This window comes from Phoenix dactylifera, chromosome 14 (assembly GCF_009389715.1).
Source record: "Phoenix dactylifera cultivar Barhee BC4 chromosome 14, palm_55x_up_171113_PBpolish2nd_filt_p, whole genome shotgun sequence".
NCBI lineage: Eukaryota > Viridiplantae > Streptophyta > Magnoliopsida > Arecales > Arecaceae > Phoenix > Phoenix dactylifera.
In genome coordinates, this window is record NC_052405.1 from 422,142 (window position 1) to 442,267 (window position 20,126).

Consider the following 20,126-nt stretch of genomic DNA (forward strand, 5'->3'; position numbering starts at 1 on the left):
CTAACTAGTATACGTAGGGCTGCACCTTTAGAGATTAGGGGCAGTGCACCTCCATGCTCGTCATGTTGCAATGAGTTAATCGGCTGCCATGGTCGTCGGACAGGGAAAACTGAGTTCAACTGAGTAAAGTGGAATGAGAAGATTGAAGCGAATTGTTGTACTGCAGAAGGATGGGTAGTTACCAACTCAAAATTAGGTGCAAAGGACAGCAGGAACAAAGAAGGCGGTCCAATATTACAACTTCAAAAGCTTTAGGATCCTAACAAGTAACGCTGCCACGTCCAATCATGATAAAAGCAATTGCTATGGGTTTTTATTTTTGTGAAGACTACGAAAACTCGGTCAAAATTAAGATGAAGGCAAGAAGCAGTTGATGTGATTTACCTGGTGGAACAGATAACGAGTTTATCATATATAAGCATCAATCATTGCATGTGACAATGGAGGTTCATTTTTTTTTTTCCATACTAAAAGTATCTTAAAAATCTTGAGATGCTAGATGCATGGCCTCTCTAGGCTGATCATTTTTTTTTCCATACTAAAAGTATCTTAAAAATCTTGAGATGCTAGATGCATGGCCTCTCTAGGCTGATCATTTTTTTTTTCCTCCCTTATTTGGGCTAGCAGCGACTGGTAATGGATTAAACAACCCCATAGGATTTTAATCCAGCTCTCTAGCAGAAGGATCAAAAGAAATGGCAATAAACCGCCGCCTTCGACGATGAACTTAATTATAAAGCCGTTCTATATTCAAAGCGTTGTTCCTATCTCCCTGTATTCCATCCATGGAAACTTAGCACAGTTTAGCAAGAGACTGGTAGATTGAGCACGGATTTGCTTAATCAACAATTGAATGCACTACCTACGGATAGAGGTGCAGAGGCTGGTTAGACTCGGGCAGAGTATGGATTAGCGTGGGAAGCTGATCCTATGTATGTATAGAGTGGGTCCCATAAAACTTGGCATAACACAACTCCATCCAAGAGAGACCTGACATGAGCACCGGCTTAGAATGTAGTTAAGAGCTGCAACCAAAGAATGTGCAAGGAGTGAACACAGAACTAGATTGACCTGGCTCGAGTTGACAAGCCAATAAGCTTGGCAGCCCACCTGCCAATTTGGCATACTCTCTTGAGATAATGCACTCTGCCAGTTTTATTCCACAAACAGCATATTTTTTGGCGCACAATCTTCACGATACTTTCGGATCTCCTCACCCTCCAATGACTCAGCGGCGAGAACCGCCTCATCAAAGGTTGGCCTTTGCAGAAATGCTTGCAATCATACGTTGCCTAACGTTCGAAAGAATAATCTAACGCGGCCCCACCCTCGTCCAATTCAAAGATCTTGTGGAGTTTTATACCATGCAACGTGGTCCCTTCCGGACCTTTGGACTCACCTTTGCTTAGCCCGTCTGTGGGTCCCGCATCAGTCCTTGCTCCCTCCAACCACGAAGAATCTTTGGCCTCATCGACGTTGCAGACGACCAAACACACTACGGTGTTGTCAGATCCCGCGTGGTGCATGTGACAAATCTTGAATTGGTTTTCTTTAATCAATAATTATTGACTGCAGGAAAAGACTTCTAGTCCTCAAAGAGACACACCTCTTCTTTGTTACCGGCATGAATTTTTGCTACTGCATCTGGATAGCAGCAAATAGCGACACAACCTTTAGTTTAGCATGAAACTGGAATCAACAAGGCTGAAGAAGAGTCAAAACACTGAGAGAGACGTTCTTGTCCCACACAGAAAAAAATGACTTGTGCCTGTTCATGTTATGATAAAGAAAAGGCGCATTAGTTCATTATTTAGGGCCGCCAAAAAAAAAAAGACAACATGGCTCTTCCTCAAACTATAAATGTCATGCACAAAATGAGGATTAGCATACAACTAATCTCTGACAGATGCAATAATTAGGTTTTCTAACCTTAAACAATTGCAGATCAAAACACTAGAACCTTGGAAGAAACAGATGATAATTTAAACTGTTTACATATATTTGAGAACTAATGGGAGTAGAAAAGGGAAGCTACATATTGATGCTGCCTCTTGTTGGGCGACATACATGGTTCCTCTTCCGAGCATGTTCGTCGCTGTGGTGCTGGGTGCGGCACAAATAACCATACCAGCAGTTTTCCCTTTCAGATGCATCACGTGGGAGAAGCTGGGAAACGGCAGCAGAAATGCAGAATCATTGAAGATTTAAACATTGGGTTCATAGTTTATATACCAGATAATAGCAGAAAATGACTTATTATTCTTCTGAAAACATTACATTTGGCAAATTAGCTTTGCCTAGTACTTGCGCAAACAACATCAAAATTCCATTAAAGTGGACAAAATGTTAAACTTTCACCAAGGTTAAAGAAAGATGTTTTCAATACCAAAAACGACAAAGGTAGAGAAAACATGTAATAGCATATGCAGAATTGTAACCAAGCATTCCCCATGGGTTTTACACCCGATTCGTAACTAGAAAGCTTCTCTGCTCCACTAAGCAGGTCTAGAACTCAGGAAAATACAAATGATCTCATAATTCTCATGTCATTACAAGGTGCAAATAAGGCCAAGTGATAACCCTAGCAATCTATTTCATCAAAAGAAAAAACCTAGCAATCTAAAGAAGAACTAGCATCAATGTTCTAGTTTCTTACAAGGACCAGCCGATTCAAATGACACAGCAGTTCTCAGATAATTGTCGAAGTAAATTAAGCATGATACTTAAATAAAGAAAGAGGCCATTGATTCAGGAATACTTGATACTCTCGTAACTGAACTATTGCAAGTTATTCCGGGAAACATAAGCATACTAAAAGCACAGAGTGATATAATTGATGTATCAAGTTGGCAATAAGAGAGCTCAAACAATGGTGTCCAGAAGTTACTGGAATAATATGAAATACCAAAATATTGTGTAGAGGAAGACAGCAAGTTGACTCCATGAACTGAAGAAGCAATGTCTAGCCAAAAGACATGATGGAACTAACAGTGAGGTAGCAAGTGGTCACATGATATGAAACACCAGCTGTGTACCAATGTTTAGAATAAGTATACTCAATGAGTGCAAGCACCCAAAAAGCCTCAAAACAAATGGACCAAGGTTTTTCATATCAAATTGGCTGCAAGTACTCTTTGTTACACTGCTTAACTAAAACAATGGAGTAGTATAAATGTAGCTTAAAACATGTCCACAGACCAGAAGCACAAAGACAGACCTAACATGCCATTTTATTGGGCATGCTTGTTGCTAGTAAGTAATATTAGTTGCTGTCAGAAAACTTTATTAACAACAAAAAAATGACAATCTCATTCTAAGAAAGCTACAGTGTTTTGTATGACATGACGGCATGCATCTTGTGTTTTTAAAAGCATTCAAAAAAATACTACTTTAAAACAATTATTCTCATGCTCAATCTATGTAGACTTTCCATGATATTTCCATATTGTTTTATACATTGAAGTTAGATGCACAATAGACCAGCATTAGCTTTAAGGAGCATCATGGATTCAAATATTCCATCATACCGGCATTTGATAAAAAAGAAGCATTAATATTAGGAAACACATTAAGCAAGTATAACATAGAAAAATAAAGAGGTACGACATAGAAACTCTTCCATGAAAATTAAATTCAAGGTTTTTGCTGCGATGTTTTTTCCCCGCACGGTTTGTGAATTGAAACAAGGTGAACAATTGAACTTTCATTTTTAACAAATATCTTATTATCATTAATCTTTTTTTTTATTAACCCAGTAAGCATCGAAAATATAGCTGATCATGGGCCAGGCTTGGGCACAGAAAATATCAAATTCATAAACCCGGCCCGAAGCCCGATTAAAACTGAATAGAGTTTAGGCCCAAGGCCCGGCCCATGATTAGCTCTAATCGAAACTTGCTAAACAACACAACAACAGTAAGATTTTAGAATAGTCTATCAGCAATTTACTTTTATAGAAAGATCACTATTAGTGGGCATGGCTCAAGAAAGTGGTTTCTGATACTTACAAGTCGAGACATCGACACTCGAAACCAGTACAAGAGATAATCAATGAATTTGTTGTAACAATCACTGCATTCACTTTTATGATGTTAGAACAAGACACTTTTGTGAAATTCGACATTGACAATATTTTAAACAAAACATAGTTTCAACATAAATGGTAAGGTAATAGAAGAAAGCAAACACTTGCTAAATAATTGAATAATAAAACAAGCATGAATTTACGACATGCAGCAAGTAAGATAATATACATCCATAAATATAAGAAAATAAATCAGCCAGAAGATCAGCCCTCAGGTTATACCAGATCTTTAGATGCTGATATCATAAGATGGCAAAAAGGTGTTCATGAAGCAACATACCTCGATCTTGAATTGCTCTTGTTAGTATGTATTAGTGCTTAACAGAAAATTTTCACAAGAACTTTGATATGAAGCAAATCTATTATTTGAATTGAAGTAGAAGAGAAAGCACTTGGGGATTTTAATTTGCAATCAACCACAAAAGTAGACATTAGCAGAAGCAAATTTAACAACTAGTCAGAGCTTTAAGACATTGCCACATTCGGTTAACGAAGTTGCATGCACTTCCCAGTTTGCTCATTTTGACCAATAAATGCCGCTCATATACACAGACACGAGTGAGCGAGCGAGCGAGAGAGAGAGAGAGAGAGAGAGAGAGATTTTGTATGAAGAGCATAAACATGTAAAAACAATAGTTTTAGTTAAAGTTTTTAAATAGTACATTTATTCTGGAAAACATTTCATGGTTTTGGGAAACAACGATACCAATATCGGTCACTAACACTAGTTTAGAACCGCCAACAGCAGGGTTCTAATCCCAAAATTGTCAGGCAATGTCAGATATATACCTAGCCTCATAGCAATGCTTTGAAGCTTTCTCAAAAGTTCAATATATTAAAAGAAAATATTAAAGTATCATGATACATATCATGATAATAGCACCAATGAATGAGCACAAGTTAAATGTGATGTACATTTGAAAGATAAAGCAATAGAAATCATCTTCACATAAGCACAGCTACACAGCCTTCATTCATCAATGTATCTCTTGAAAAATGGTAACTACTAAATGAGTACTAATAAGCTGAGAGCACAGATGAACTATTCATCCAGTCCTGACATTATATTCATGCGCAGAGTCATTATAGCAAGTAGAAGACACTTTTTGAAATGTCACGCATTTGGAGTGCAAGGAAAACTCAGTAATCAAGTATAGTGCCATTTCCTAAAAATGAATAGCATAGGAAGATCTACAGAACATCTGACACATACACCATTGTTAAGAAGGGCCAACCAGAGTACCAAAATTAATTAGATGGAACTTACTTGCAAAGATATGTCCGTGAGGAGATCTTCTCTGCATGTTTTAATTGCAAATTTGTCCGGTCTGCATAACAGAAACAAACCCATAGACATTAAAAATGGGGCAATTCCCCTAATATACTCATAGTAGGGGAAGAATGCTTAGGGAGAGAGTGGATAACTTGCTGAGAACTTTGTACAATCACGTCACCTAATGAACTTTTGGGGCACCATGGTAAAAGAGAAACCACATAATTTCAAGTACTAAAAATGTCAGGAGTTTATGGGCATCTCCTTCTGGAGTAATAAATTAGAGTAGCTCTGCCTACCGTCTTCTAGTGTGCTGCGTAAGCATCATGTCACCTTCCTAAGGCCAATTTATATTCCCTTCTCCTTAATCATGTTTGCTCGGGCAAGTGAGCAAGCGAGCACACGGACATGCACACACTGGTGTAAGCACACAGAAGTAAACATGCACTAACTGGCATGTAGTTTGGCTTTGTACAGAAAAACAGTGCAACCCCAAAATCAAAATACCTCCACTACAAAAATTATTGAGCACCTTCTATGTGATGAAACATACACAATGTGTTTTTTTTCTATATTTCACAAAACATATAAGACGAAAGATATTACCAATTTCTCTATTGACAAATTTTACGATCCAATCTGAGATCATAGCCTGCAGCGTCTTCCCTGTTTGCTGTATGCACCTTTCTGTGATCTACAAGAACAATTCTATATGTAATACAATCTGACATTTTCAAGAACATCATTGTACTACCAATCCATATATAAGGCAAATGCTATCATTAGAATCCATACTTCTCTTTCATATCGGTTATTCTGATGTGTTGAATCTGGTATTCTTGAGATGGTACGTTGTGAAATCTGCAACATTTATTAGACAATAGATGCAGAATATCAGAGTAGAGAAATGGACTCCATACAAACATCAAATAATTTTGTCTCTCAGTGCAATAAACTTGTAAAATTTATCAGTCTTGGTAATATAGCCATAATCTCCCAGTAGCAACAAGATGTAGATGTCAAGAACTGGAGGCACAATCTCCAGGAGGGTGATCCCTTCATTTTTCAAATAGAATTACTACTGTACGACAAACTTGTGCGGAAGTTGTAAGAAGATTTGGAAACCCATTCATCTGAACCTGTTTCTGCTTAAGAAACTTTATTCCATAGAAGAACAAAATAACTCTTACTAGAATAAGGCTAGGATAAATCTATTTTGTAAGTCTAGAGGATTTTGCAACCATAACTCCTCTTAACCATTTCAAGAGACAACACAAGTAAGTTGTCAATTATTTCTTTATGTTTCTCAAGATCATACATAGTAACAAATATATGCATAATAAAAATAAGATCTAATTAAAGTTCAAAATTTCATTGATAAATGCAGCGTTTTACATTTTGCAAAAGAATAAATTTTAGAGCTTTTAACAAGCCAGCCATGCCTGAATTCTTTGGCATGTCATTCAGTATTAAGCAGATCCGAGAAACCTGTGGTTTGTAGTTTGTGCTTAATCAATTTCTCAATTCTTCAGTTCAAAAGCATCAATCAAGTTAACTAAATTTTCTCAAGAGCCTCCAAGTTCAATGCATGTTTTAAAAATGATAATGTATGACTCTCGACGTTCTTTTTCTCTTTTTTACCGCCCATGTTTTAAAAATTGTGATATTGCCCATGTTTGCTTTTTCACATTTTTGTTATTTTTTTATTAAATTTATTAAAGTTCAACGTTCTTGCAAAAATACATCTTTTCTAATTCCATTATAAAATGTTTTTACTCAAAATGTCAAACTTCAATGCCATAGCTCTTACAGGTTCAAGAGTAACATGATGCTATTGAGACACTCTTAGCACTAATATCTTTAAACTGCTCAACATTTTTAAAATGGCATTATCTAATATCAAATCATCAACAGTTGAGAGATGATTCATAAAAGCAAGGTTGGGGTCTTTCAATATTGACTGGTACTAATCTCTGAAGATCATATGCTCTTTCATGACTTTTAATGCGCACACCATGATCCACCTAAAAACATATAGTTTGCACCTGTTCAAATGCAAATTTATTTATGTACTATCTGACAAGGTTTACAGCAGGTACTAGAGAAACTAATTGCTCATACTTCTAGTCATGGCATTAGAATCAGTTCTTCAGCCTCATCTTTCTGTTTCTTCTTTCAGGCATGTTGAGGAAGAAGATGAAAAGAAATCCTCCACCACAACCCCCCCCCTCCCCACATCTTTTCCCTCCTCTTGAAAAGCCCCAATCTTCAATCAAGGTAGCATTTCAACACCTATAATTGAAAAATGCATATATCTGGGGTTTCATCTAGTTGCAATTGCTGCATTTGCAACGACATTTCTAGTGTTTGGTTTAGAGGGGGTTTGCAGGTGCAGTGAAAAAATCTCATGTTTGTTTGCTTATAAATGAGAATTATATAACTGTATTTGATTGTACTATTAAGGAATATTAATTGTCTTCGCCAACCACTGTCCTTGTTGAGACTTGAACCCATCATTTAGCTGCCTCTAAAGCATTTCCAGTTGCACTAGTTTGTCTTATGGCCAATTTGGCCTGTAAGACAAAAATACTGCAAAAGAGCTCTCAAAAATGCAGTTTGACTTGCAGGATTTTAGTCAACTTAGAGGAAACCAGCCAGTGGCACTTCCTGCAACTGGTGTTCACTTATGTGTAGTTGCAAGCATCCAAATGCACCCAAAGTGCTAGTAAGGAGCTCAAATAAGCTTATAGCAAACATTATCCATGCAAACATACTATTTGAGATGGCTGAAATGAAAAAATCTAGAAATATATCCAAGAATTTATGCAAACATACAATGTTGGCATTCTACTCAAAGTCTCAAAATGAGAAGAATTTAAATTAAGTTGCTAATATTTGAATTTATTAACTCCTTGAAAAAAGCTGGCATTCTTTTAAAGTAGCCATAGAAAGGAAAGCTGATTTATTTTCCATTATTGTCTTTTTTAATTAGTTATAGCGTCAATTGAAAAGATGAAGAATAGCAATACAATTCAATAGATGAATGTCTTTCTGGAAGGTAAAGATGATTCTTTAGTCAGAACCACAGAACATGCTTGAAGCTCTAGTAACAACTTCCCCATCTCATTGTCATAAATTATGCCACGTGGTTCCATGGGGAAATCACTAATATAAGAAGAGAATAACATCTCCATTAGTAGAAGGGGCACTTTTAGCATGACAATCTGCTTCCAGAAGTCATTGGTTTCTTCATAAAATTAACAGTTGCCTCTTTTCTGGACAAAAACATTCTTCTAATCATGATGCCTTGCACTATATAGTAAAAAGTTAGAAAGGGACAATAAAGAGCTGAGAAAGGTGATTATTTATATGGAAAGCTTACAAATGGGTCTTAGGTAGAGGAGATCACAAGAAACACTAAAACTAAATCTGAATATTTTGCATGCTCAATGAATATATATACCAACTCTCTGAAAGTCAAATAAACCTAAAGAGTTCAGCAAGCTAACTTGCTTTGGATAGTTTGTACATTCAAGAAGTTTAAAGCATAACACACTTCATGTCACTAACCAATATCAAGTATAAACGCAGCTTGAAATTTGTATACACTAAACACAAAGGAGAAAAAAAATAAAGAAAAATTAAAAAGAGATATACGATGTAACTTCCTGTCAGAAAAAACAACATACATACATACAACATTAATTTAAAATGCATAAGAATTTACGGAGTTCATGAAAAAGGAAAATAAAAATTGGGGGGAATGATGTGTACTGGTTTGAATGTGTCTGGATGGCAAATAACATTAAACTCATCTGCATCCACACCTTGAGCGGCCCAATAAACCCCGCAAAATGCTCTATCACACCCTAAACCTGCAACATACAATATGAGACAACGTCAGGATGTAGGTTGATGTTGGAAATAATATATGCAGAAAATGAGGTCAATGTAACATCAAAATCAAAGATACAAGCAAGAAAAGAAGTGAAAAATGAAATCATTGAGCGATAACAATAAAATATATATCTTAAATATACAATATCTATATACTTAAAACTTGGTTCAATCTCAAAAGTTACAAAACAAAGCTAATTTCTATTTCACAGCCTGCCTCATACACAGATTGTTAAGATAATATAGGTCAAACTTTAATGGGACAAGGAGAAAATCATAACAGCGCTGAAGTAACAAGGAGTTCAAAAGATTATTGTAAGGAATTACAAGGTGCCATAAATGCAGATCAACAACAGGATACAGGTTGAAGTCATCCAAAAATAAGATGAAACAAAATTCAACAGAGTCAAGTTTCAAGTTTTACATCATGCAGAATGTAGGTTTACCGGAATAATTATAAAATGTTATGAGAAAGAAATGAAGAATTAAGCATTCATAGGATATCATATGCCACAACTGAATACGAAATCAATGATAACTGCCTTTTTGAGCTGAAATGTTGAGAACAAGTGAGAATGGTGCTAGATTGAAATAGGTGATTAACGTTAAATACCTAGCAAAGGAAAAAATGGCAATATCCATCAGATAATCCATTTTTATTCAACTTCAATATGGACATACTTGTCCAAGGAAATTTTAGCTCAAACATAAGCAAAATTTAGCAGCATGTGTACTCACACACGCACATTTACTAAACTTCAATATTGTGCAATAGTAAAACAAAAGGTGAAAACTGACAAGCGCGCGCTTGGGGGGGGGGGGGGGGGGGGGTGGGGGGGGGGGGGGGTGTAAAAAGTTTCGGGGAATTATATATGATATACAACTTCTGGGGAATCTGGTCATCCATTTCAACATAAATAAATCATCAGAGATAGAAATGAAAGAACCTTTAATTCAACCTGATAAATTTGCTCGTGTAAAGTTAAAAATCTTGTCATTGGCATTAAAAAAAAGAGAAAAAAAAAATAGTGCCATTTACAATTTTGAAGTACACCAGATTCAGGTCTCGATGGCATCCTTCCTCCACATCCTTCACACTGTAGGTGAGCAGTGGTCAGACTGCATCTAAACCCACCAAGTTCGGCACCTGTACAGAGTTTCAAACATCAGAATAAGCTACTACAAGTACATAACATTCTAAAGATCTTTTTATAGCCATTACCAACATCAAAATTGGCAAAAGTCAATATATCACCAATTGATACCACATAAAACTGATCTCAAGAAGAGATATCAACAACTAATCCAAGAAAACAAGAAAAGCAAAATCCAAGGAAAGCAACAAAACAAAATAGTTGCTGATTCAGAAGTAAAATCAAAATATCAAAAATTTCTACTAGAAAAACTGGCAAACATAAATAGTAAAGTTTGTCAAGGCCTTCATGCAAGAAAAATTTAAATTAACTGTCAATTTAGAAGAAACCCTTTTAAAATACTAATGATTTGTATAAGTACTTACATATACAGAATTAAATCATTTATTGCGGCCCAATAAATCTAATCATATCCAGTTGCCAACAATGGAGATATAAAAAGAAATTTATGCTGAATTCCTCCAAAGTATGCGAGAAGCTAGAGACATCTTAAAGACAAAAACCCATTACTTCCATACAATTCTAGAGTATGACATAATCCATTAATAGGAAGTAAAGGCTTTCATTTTGGTAATATTATAGGGCATTATCTAAAACTTTAAGCCATCAACATCTTGCTGTGACTCCAACAGACCTTAGATAAATAATTATCTGAAGCGACCTCAAAGTTTGCATTGAAAATTATTAGCAAATGAAAAGCACATGAAAAAAGAAAAATAACAGAACACTGATAACCTTTTTTTTATTTCAATTTGGAGCTCTTTAGAAATTTGACATCACATTAATTTTTTCTCAAATATGATATTGAGCCACTTGAGCTCAGACATAGTGCGCTGAAGTATCATCATCACTTGCTTTCATCACAAAAACTGGGCAAGACCACTTTAACTAAGAGAAATGAGCTAATAATTCATTAGCAATATATATGCCTTTTTATATTACCACACTGGGGGCATGGAAGCTCCATGTCATTGCTTTCATCACTTGCAAATGTCAAAGGTCTCTTCTTTGGTGGATTTTTCTGCATCCCCAAGATCTAAGGCGAGTACCAACATCAAAAAAAAAAATTGAAGAAAATGTTATAAACTATAAGGTTGCACAATATAATTTGGGTACAAGAAATAGTACTAACCAAAAGACAACCAAAGCAATGGGTCACTAATTACTTGTAACAATAAAAAAAACTATCATTTAGAAAAAGAGGGGAAAAGGAACTTACAAGATTTGACTTAATTGAAGCATATGTATCTAACAATGCAATATCTTCATCAGAACGCTTTAGAGAAGAAAAAGTTTGCAGTATAGCCTACATAAAGGAGATGTGAAGATGAGTGATGCACATTAAATTACTATTCAAACAACAATCGAATGAGGAACTCGCAATAGCTTAGACTATGACCTAATACCTGCCCCATTTTTCAACATGGGGGTATTAATTAGGCATAAGCACAACAGGAAAGTGAAGTGACTCATCTGAACAGATATTTCCATAGTGTCTCTATAGAATGGATCTAAAGTCCTTTTTTCTATCTCAACATGTGAAAATAGATCAGATCTGAACTTTAGCTGTCAGCAGGACATGTCATGTCACACTCACAGTATAAGCATGAAATTAACACAAGAAACAAATGTAACATACTTAGTGGAATAAATTAAAAAACTCAGCTCTAGATTTCAGCAAGGAAACAATCTGTGTCCACAGGTTGCAAGGATAGAAATGCCTATAGAAGTTTCGGGCTGAAAAGTAAATAAGAATGCATATGCTAAAGATTTGGGCCTTCTCTGCAGTCTGATCTATGCCTCACTCTCACGTTCACATTAAAATCCAGTGGTATAAGTGGGAAAAATATGGCAGTAGCTCAGCGGGAATAATAGGGAGAAATAGAAGAATCAGCAGAAGCTGAAGCTTGGTGTAAAGAATAAAAAATAAATTGATCAGTTGCTGCTATAAACAGTGAGGACAGGGGAAAAAATAGAAGACATATAATATGATGTCTTTTAATTTGGAATAATGATATCAGAATAAATTACGATCATCTTATAGATAAGACAAGGTATTCGTCATCAAAACATACCCAATGGGCAGGATTTCATATAATTATAATGTATTTGCAACTTAATCTCATATTCACTAAAAATGGAAAAACAATCAAGCTTGAATGCAGCCAATTCAAGCTCATCTATCAAACTTGAACCATGCCATCAAGCATAAACTTAGCTTAAACAAAGTTGGATCAAGGACTTGGCTTGTTGGTCTATTCCCAATAAAAACCCAACATAATTATATAATAATCTATGTGATTGTTCACCAGAGTTTAAAGAGCATTGCCTGGATTATTTGAAAACAATCAACAGACCATCCGGAACAAAATATGCAAATTATCAATCATCAGATGCATGCAATGTTATGAAATTGCTAGGCTGGATGGAGGGTGTCAACATGGGAGAACAAGAAAGCATTTGAGTAAGAAGAGGGCACAAGCTTTGCAGGTGAAGAAAGCTACTACTTTTGTCACTTCCTTCTTAGAAAGTGTAGTCAATTGTTAAGAGAAAACTATTGTTACAATATATACAATTTATCCTAATTTCCACCACATCACATGTGGAGCAATCTTCCAAACTTTTAGTACTTAATCATTAATCGAAGTTCCAAGTCAAATCCATGTTAATCAACAAAAACAGAGAGGAACAGTGAGGGATCAAACAATTTTGACTGAGAGAAGGCAACATGAAGGAGCACCCACTTAACAAATCCACCATTGGGAAAATATAAGCACTTACTATCTAGATTCCTTCACCTCTTTTAAGTGGCAAGGGTTTTTAGCTTAATGACAATCCATGCAAAAGTTTAAACGAGGAAAAACGAATTTTTTGCCACTTTTTCTATAGAAATTGTTTTTTACTTACTAAAGTCATTGAACGTCATAGAGGAAGATAACATTCTTTCAAACTCATCTCTCCTAAATAATATCATAAGTTTCCCTCCCTGCATTAAATTTAAACATGCAAGCAATGTCAGTAATTTTTTTTCACTTATTTGACTTTGTCGTGTGAAGAAACAATCTGAAGATAGCGAACCACACTACCTCTTCATCCCAGCACACATTCTCCATATCTTAGGAATGGTATCCAACATGACTAAAAAGATTGAGAAAGAGTGAATGAAAGAAAACTCCAAATACAGCACCAAGATTTTGATCTTCTCCTCCTCCCCCACCTTGCAAATCTTTTATACCATAGTCCTGTTTGATATGCTACATGTAAATTTCAAAAAAAGTAACTGAAGAACGTAAATACATTTGCCCATTCATAATCTTATATATCAAAATCCACTTCTTCCTTATTAGTTAGCATGCATACATATAATTAATGATTTGAAAGCAATCACAATCCTCACAAACAGGATAGGAAGTTCATACCACTAATTATACCAGCAAATATTCATCCATATATAATTCTCAAAATTTCTATAAAAGTTTTTAGTTTGATGTTGAACGTCGAATCAATTAGATATGTCCCAAGATGGCGAAGATCAATTCAGAAACTAAGACTTTATATTGTTACTTTAGCATGGACAATAATATTCCAAAACTAAACAAAAGATATCAATAGAAACAAAAGTTAAAGAGAAAAGTTACCTCTTCAATATTATGCAGAAAATGGTTTCTTCCAACAGAATGTACAATTGCTCTGCATTGCGGACAGATAACACTTTGATTTTTGCCGTGTGACCGGGTTGATGATCTTCTTAACCATTCTGAGAAACAGCCATTGCTGTACAGAAGAAAATAAGGTAAAATTTGAAGAGACAAATACATCAGCAAAACCAAGAGCTCTCAATGGAGAATGACCAACTACCAGAAGTTGTGGAGGCAAGGAGCAACAGTGACAACATCATGCCATAGGTTTAAGCATATACTGCATTTTGCATGCTCAACATCTATAGAGATCTACCACCATCAGAAAGCAAGGTCATCTGCTAGTAATTAATCCCCATAAACCAATAAGAATTAAGTATTCAAAAAGTACTGAAGAGTAACCTGTAAACTTTTACTGTCACGTTGCTGAAAGAGTATTACTTCAAAAATATAACTCAAGTACCCTGAAAGCAGATACCCAGCAAAAAAAAAACTTTAAAATGACAGATCACAGATATTCTATCTAAATTATTATTGTTATGAAAACAAAGCAATAATAATCATCATAATGACATATTAAATTCCAAATAAGATTAGCTTCAATTAGAATAAATAAAAGATGCAATAGACATACAAAAAGCATTAAGAATTCTGAGGTGTTTTCTGAACAAACATGCCTTTGTTTCTCCTAAAGCATTTTTCAAAAGTATATTTAGATAAAGCAGAATCAAGCTGAATACTAGCATCCACAAAACAAAAAAAATGTAAAAGTGGTGATTTATGATATCTGACTGGCAAACCTCAAATATATCATTTGTACAATCTGACTAATAACTTAATTAACAAAAATATTGAATTAAACAACAAGAATCAGTACTTATGGAAGCAAATGCTGACAACATTGGAAAAGAATATAACTTATTTGTTGTTGAGTTAAGAAGGCTGACCACTTCTATCAGGCCCCGAGATAATTTCGCTTCCGCTTTTTATATCCACAGCTTCTTCTCCAACAACAGTTCCATCAACAATTATTGCAGACAAACTTGACCCATAAGATATTGGGTAAATAAAACACAAAAATGAGCTTCACAAGAGAGAAATGTGCTTAAAGATCCGATAAAAGAAGAATATAATTAACAAATGTAAGATTTAGATATAAAAACAAGGAAAAGGCATATGACAACAGGAAAGGAGCATAGCATCTTAGAGTACAAAAATCAATGCTTGCATGAAGTGCCCTTATGCACACGTGTACATATTGCAGGCATCCATTTCTAGATCATTTCTCAAAAATTTTCAGATCATAATACTGGCAGTAGGACACTTACTATAATATGCTGTTACAGTTCCCTGTATAATTGTTGATTTAAAGAATGTGTATCAAGTATTTACATAACTGATCAGACATGTTGGAGAAGTAAGACAATTACCAACAAAAGAAACCTCAAGCAATGGTAATTGCATAACTAAAGGAACACTTAATGTAATGGAAAATATATATATACTTCGGTTGGGAGACTTGACAGGACAACAATATCATCTTAGCACAACCTAAAAAATTAATATAAGCAAGAGCAAAAAGCCTGGATTCGGAATTATGTCCAGCTCATCTGGCATCAGAGATGATCTTTGAGAGTGGTGGGACTGAATCCTGCAATATGGATCGTGAGAATGTGCACATAAAGGCAGTTTGACAACATGTCCGATGATGTTCAGCAAAGACATCTAAGTTATGTGAAAGGGATGAAACAAAAGGAAAGGACTAACCTAAAGTGACTTGCTAGTAAGTCCACCTTTGCGGGATTAGTGACCAATAAGATTGCAACCAGCTTTGGTGAAACTAGCTTTGCTATCATTTATTTACCTCGTGGTAATGTCCATGAAGAAGTGGTCGCTTACATAGCTCCCCAAACTCAGCAAGATTATTGATTGTGTTCCCTCTTCTCCTCTCTAGATAGAGTGGAAAGGAAAGCAAGTCTGGATCAATATGCGAGCATGCTACCGGTGTCCGACCAAAAATGATAGATGGTAGTGGGTTCCGCTGCCATGACTTTCAAAAACTTTTGCTACTAGATCCTACCTTCTTAAGAAAGGGAGCAAAAACTAAAGTGCTATGCCAACAACTACAAACTACGAGATAAATAAAGATAACAGAAGATAACTAAACGGTAAAATAAAAAATGTTGATCTTGATCGGCAAAGGACCACCCTTAACACTTATACATCCTACTTTTCAATTGCTTGTCTATCTCTAGCATTGACGCCCGTTGTTTCCGGTTACTATCACCTAATCCACTTTCTCCTGACAGTTTCAACAGTTAGTTCTAACCATTTGCCTCCACTCTCCACATCTTAGTCCTTTGATAATCGTCTAACTTCCATTCCTAAGTTTTCACCTCGTATCATGCCGATGACTTAGGCACGTGAACAGCATGGAACATGATCAACACCTAGCCACTCAAGTAGGCTATACCACAATTGGCTTATACTTCACAACTTATCTTTGAGACTCAGCCTAGTATGACTGGTTCCCTTTATCACTCGGTCTGTCTTATGTGGCAACACATGGTTACTTGATTGGCCTACGCAGTCATTTCCTGGTCTATCCCTTAGCTATCTTTTAGTATGCCTCAGGCTGGACTACATGTCGTCATTTTAGTTGATCTACATCCTCGATAGGGACATGATGTAAATGATCCTATCCAACACTCAACTCCAATTAATGGCCTCCAAACTCGTCTTGTTAAATCAAACATTAACACTCGGCCTGCCTTCATTACCATGGGTGGAGTCCCATTATCACTATCATTGCTTAATTTCTGGTGCTGCCACAAGACCGCTATCCAACCAGCCTTTGGGCCTCCAATACGGGTTAGGATGTGGTGTAAACAGATTGGCAGTCACTACCTGAACTATATAGAAGGTAAGGAAGAATGCTATTGCAGCCTAGAGACTATGCAACATAGTTGGGCCCAATTTCCCTGCATTTGCAAATAAACCTCTCCTCTATAACACAATATATTACTACAAAGAGATTCTTTGATCCTTACATCAAGAGAGGCAATTAATTTACCGTAACTCTTTGTTCTGAAATTTTTTTTGATATTTATAAAAATAATGGAAAGAAATATCTCACTTGAAATTTAAAAAAAAAAACAAAATAGGAAAATGCTGGTCAATAAACAATATAGAGCAGTTTGAACATTCAAGATTCAAGAAGAGGCTCGAACCTTGTGCTTCTAATCATTGTCGAATCTTTATCCGGGCATCGCTTAATTTCACACCATTTTGACTTATCAATCGATGAAGGAGTGACTTCAGAACATATAATCGTATCTTGTGACCTAATTTCTATCACCGGATAGCTGGAATCGGTCGGCACTGCAACAGGCAAGAAAATGACTAACTCCCTATAAGAGGAATCTCAAACACAAGAATGCTCCCACGCAATTAAAGAGAAATCATAGAAATGACAACGAAACGCAAAAAAATATATCAAGAAATCACAACCAAACTGGTTTTCACGACTTGAATCTTCTTGCGACATTACGAAAACCCTAATTCTCGAGTTTCTAAAAGATTTCAGACAAAAGGAAGGAAAGATTCTAGAGATGTCACGCGAACGAGAAGGGGGAACGAGAGAGATACCGAGTTTGGCCCAGACGTCGCCGTCGGTTTCTTTGGTACCAGAGCATTGCCCTGGCTCCATAGTCAAGTGGCTTAAAGGGAGAAGAGTAGGAGGGATCGAACCCCTTTTATAGGTGGCAGAGAAGGGGAGAAGCGGGTGACGAGGCTTTGGAAAGAAGCTAATCGAGATTTAAATTTTTTCCCCGTCCCTTCCGGAGGAGCGAGGCGGCGCGGCTTTCGTTCTTCATATCGTTTGTTTACACGGTGAGAGCAACAAAGCCGACCGCTGCCAAGATTCGTAGCGGATCGCCTGTCGGACTCTACTCGTGACTCTCTCGTGGGCCGGAGTTTCCTTTGCGCTTGGGTTCAGGACAGTCCACTGAAACATTTGAAAGCCTCCGCTAACCAGGCCCACTTTTTATTCCAGGCCTAGAAGTAACTCTGATATGGGCCAATGATACATTGAATGAAATAATGGCATGATAAGATGGAGCACATGCTAAAAATTATTTAATCATGTGCGTTCTTGAGAGGGATGCTGCCATAGTGATCGGAGAGATTCAGAATCTCAAATGATCTGTAGGGAAATACGGTTGATCCACGATATTCACCGTCTTTTAGGTAAATGCACTACCTTTCGAGCTTCTACTGTGTACAGAGAGGCCGACAGTGCTGTGGATTGAGAGGCATTTTATGCGGCCCAACACTCCAGAGATGCCATTTAAGAAATTAAGAGGGATATGATCTTGTACCATCTTCTTTGCATTTCCTGTTTTATATCTGATAAAAAAATAAAGAAGAAAAGAAGAAGAAGAAGAACTTTCATGGGCGCCGAAAAGGCATCCTCTGGCATTATTTCGTGAAATTCATAAGATAGGTAATGCGAAATCTCCTTCTCCATCATCACGTCAATTGGTCCCATATAATCATGAACGTCGTGTGGTGTGCTGTTCATGATCCTGTAAAGAAGGTACAACACCTACTCTCTAGGCAGCCTAGTTAACTTCGATGTTTTATGCTCATATGTCCGCACTTTGTTCTCACCGGATCTACTTCAACAGACAATGAGCATAGCTTTCGGTTGCACTTATCCACAAACCACACTGCATTATATGAGGTGATTGAGATGCAAAAAATCACAATCTACAATGAGTACGGAAAAAAATTTAAATCTAGTCTACCAGAAAAATAATTTCACTCGAGATTCTCCCATTCTCACTTAACTCATTGCATTTAAACAAGGTAATTGAGATGCAAAAATCACAATCTCTAGTAAGCGAACTCATAAATTGAGGTGTTATATGAACCTTTTTTCAAAGTACTCCAATAGGTTGATCTCAACAACAACAACAAAAACAGCTCTCACGCCTGGAATCTATCGCAAGTGACGAATTTCCTACTTTTTATTTCAGCAAGGGTGCAAGCACTAGAATGGGTCGCAAAAAAAAAAAAAATGTTTGTTTTTTTTTGGGCTTTATGCATAAATATCTTTCTAAATATCGGATTTTGCATAAATACCCTTCCAAAATTGATATTTGTATGTATACCCTCATAAAATACTTGTTTTGCCATTCTACTCTTTTTTTTATTATTTTTGTTTTTGTTTATGTACCCATGCTATCTAACGACATTAAAAAATTAACAATATCAAATTAAAATGACTAAAATATCCTTAACGGGTAGACATGCAAATAGATCGCGAATCGCGATCCCGATGGCAAAGAAAGAAGACAAAAATAATAGCATAATTTTAAAATTTTATTTTATTTTTAATTAATATAAATATGATTTTTCTTAACACCGTTAGAACAACCATTATATTACGGGCATTTGTACAATAACAGAGTTTTACAAGGGTATACATTCAAATATCAATTTGGAAAGGATATTCATGCAAAATTCGATATTTAAAAGAATATTCATGTAAAATTTTTTTTTTTTAAGTATACCATCTGTTCACATTAATCTCGCATGAGCACAGCCAACAGAGTCAAGAGAAAGAAAACGGCTCAATGGTGGAAGAACAGTATCGCGCGGTTACAAGAAGTCCAGCGAACGGGAAGATCTTCTGGGAGTGATACGATCCATTTTAAGAATTTTTTCTTATGCCAGAAGATAATGAGGATCAAAGGCTCCTCCAAATCCCTCTCTTAAGTGTCTCTTTTCAAACCGAAGTACTTGTTATGGCAGGTAGTCCATTGACAAAGAGTGCAAGCACACAAACCTCCCCCTTGATCCTTTAAGAACTCCAGTGTCTTTCAAATGAACACAAGACAGGGGTACGTATTAACTAGTATTGCCTTGTGCTCTAGGATGATGGGTTGGACGGCAACAACAACGTTGACATATCATCCGGACACGGTCGGATCTCTGCTTCCTTCCACGCATTGAATGAGTTAGGTGCAAGAAATATATTTATAAACAAGTTGATCTCAACCATACATGCATGACCT

At 36.1% G+C, this 20,126-nt stretch overlaps 1 protein-coding gene across 10 annotated transcripts; it reads right to left on the bottom strand.

Moving 5' to 3' along the window:
• Positions 1-996: 996 nt before the first annotated feature.
• LOC103701290 (E3 ubiquitin-protein ligase CHFR) lies at positions 997-17,951 on the bottom strand. 10 transcript variants are annotated; one of them, XR_003384544.2, is made up of 17 exons: positions 17,695-17,951; positions 17,277-17,427; positions 14,994-15,130; positions 14,449-14,510; positions 14,267-14,358; positions 14,047-14,182; positions 11,628-11,714; positions 11,351-11,444; positions 10,294-10,401; positions 9,132-9,232; positions 6,153-6,218; positions 5,964-6,051; positions 5,352-5,412; positions 4,008-4,071; positions 2,068-2,166; positions 1,607-1,768; positions 997-1,495 (listed from the first exon to the last, which is right to left on the bottom strand). XR_003384544.2 is itself a non-coding variant. In XM_026802307.2 (16 exons), exons 1-16 carry the CDS (start codon positions 17,753-17,755, stop codon positions 1,696-1,698), a joined length of 1,470 nt encoding a protein of 489 aa, XP_026658108.2. In that variant the 5' UTR covers positions 17,756-17,951; the 3' UTR covers positions 997-1,695. The 10 variants fall into 10 exon arrangements, 5 of the variants coding, with proteins under 5 accessions (XP_026658108.2, XP_026658107.2, XP_017696887.3 ...); XR_003384543.2 differs by having other exon boundaries at positions 997-1,535; XR_003384542.2 differs by having other exon boundaries at positions 2,036-2,166.
• Between the last annotated feature and the right edge of the window lie 2,175 nt (positions 17,952-20,126).

Bases quoted from the DNA above. Each gene is read 5' to 3' on its own strand.
- LOC103701290 (XM_017841398.3), bottom strand. From the start codon at position 17,755: ATGGAGCCAGGGCAATGCTCTGGTACCAAAGAAACCGACGGCGACGTC. The intron at 15,131-17,276 runs GTTCGAGCCTCT...TCTCTTGTGAAG, and splicing joins ACAATGATTAGAAGCACAAG to CTCATTTTTGTGTTTTATTT. The intron at 11,445-11,627 runs GTAAGTTCCTTT...TACTCGCCTTAG, and splicing joins CTTCAATTAAGTCAAATCTT to ATCTTGGGGATGCAGAAAAA.